We start from the raw sequence: 1,209 nt of genomic DNA, 5'->3' as shown, positions 1-1,209 counted from the left end.
ATGTCAGGGATGGTGAGTTTGTGGAGAGGTAATGATCAATACAAAAAGCTCTCTGCTCTTTACTAAAAGTAGCCATGATCTCAGCAGGCAAACAAAATTTGTAAAAATAATATCTGCAGACTTCTGTTGACTTGTTAGACTGCTGTAGCTTGCAATATGGCGCGATTGTTGCAACTTTTAGTGGTAGGCCTAATGCGAACTGGTGCGTCAAACTATGAAAATGGCGACAAGGTTGAAAACGGGTTGTTTTTTTAATGCGCCTTATAGAGCAAAACCATTCAATGGAATTGTCTAAAGTACATACCAGACAAATTCCTTTTGGCTTTCAAATGTTATGTTCAAATCTGAAACGCAAAACTTAAGTATGGAGGAAGTAAAGTTTTTTGGTTTTTTGGATCACCCTGTATGTACAAGGAACCGTACAAGGAAAGAGAAAGAGAGGAAGGCAGAGAAGGAAAAGGGAGGACATCACAGAGAGAACAGGGAAGACGATGGGTGACAATATGAGGAAAGCAATGGCGAGAGCTGGTTGTCAGATGCAGTGGTGCCCCCATGGTGCCCCCAACCATGGGATAGAAAAAGATCTATCTATCACACAAACACATCTTATTTGCTGAAACCCCATTGTCACGCCTACGGCGACCCGGAGCGTTTACTGGGTCAAACTGTTCGAAACTTTAAGGATAGGTAGTGATTGGTGGGGCGGTTTGGGGGGGGGGGTCTCAACTTGACTTTTACCCAAATGAATAAAAGAATGGCGACACGTTATACTTGTAAAATAACTCACCTGCTGTTTATCTGATTGTGAAAAGAGAAACACGTCGACACGGCATCTTTCATTATTAATGAGAGGAAAAATAAAGACAGACAGAAACAGCAGCCCGGGAATCACACACCTGATTTCAATACTTGATTTGAGTAATTCTGTCTCGTTGTAGCTGAGTCGAGGGTCAATCCATTCTTGGCGCAGATATAAGCTCATGGTCAGCTCCTGAGAAATTTGAAGGTTGAGGGTATTATAACAAAATGTACTTGTCGTTTCTTTTTTTATGTAATGGTTGTAAGCTCCCATCGACACAATTTAGTTCGTTTAGAGAGACAGGCTTAGGTATAAAATCGAATCCAATCCTTCTTCTTCTTCTTCTTCTTCTTTTTTTTCTTCTTCTTCTTCTTCTTCTTCTTCTTCTTCTTCTTCTTCTTCTTCTTCTT

General features: G+C 40.7%; 1 protein-coding gene across 1 annotated transcript in view; it reads right to left on the bottom strand.

The window, feature by feature from the left end:
• Window positions 1–896: 896 nt before the first annotated feature.
• The window catches only part of LOC106011637 (glutamate-gated chloride channel), a gene marked incomplete at its 3' end in the record, with an annotated part of 18,264 nt that continues 17,951 nt past the window's right edge, over window positions 897–1,209 (bottom strand). Inside the window, 1 exon segment of the mRNA XM_035969519.1 lies at window positions 897–991. Within this exon segment, the coding sequence (XP_035825412.1) occupies window positions 897–991 (95 nt within the window).

The sequence above is a fragment of the Aplysia californica genome, unplaced genomic scaffold, assembly GCF_000002075.1.
Source record: "Aplysia californica isolate F4 #8 unplaced genomic scaffold, AplCal3.0 scaffold00152, whole genome shotgun sequence".
Taxonomy (NCBI): Eukaryota; Metazoa; Mollusca; class Gastropoda; order Aplysiida; family Aplysiidae; genus Aplysia; species Aplysia californica.
Note: the sequence above shows the minus strand (reverse complement) of the source record. Positions and strands in the feature narration are given on the sequence as shown.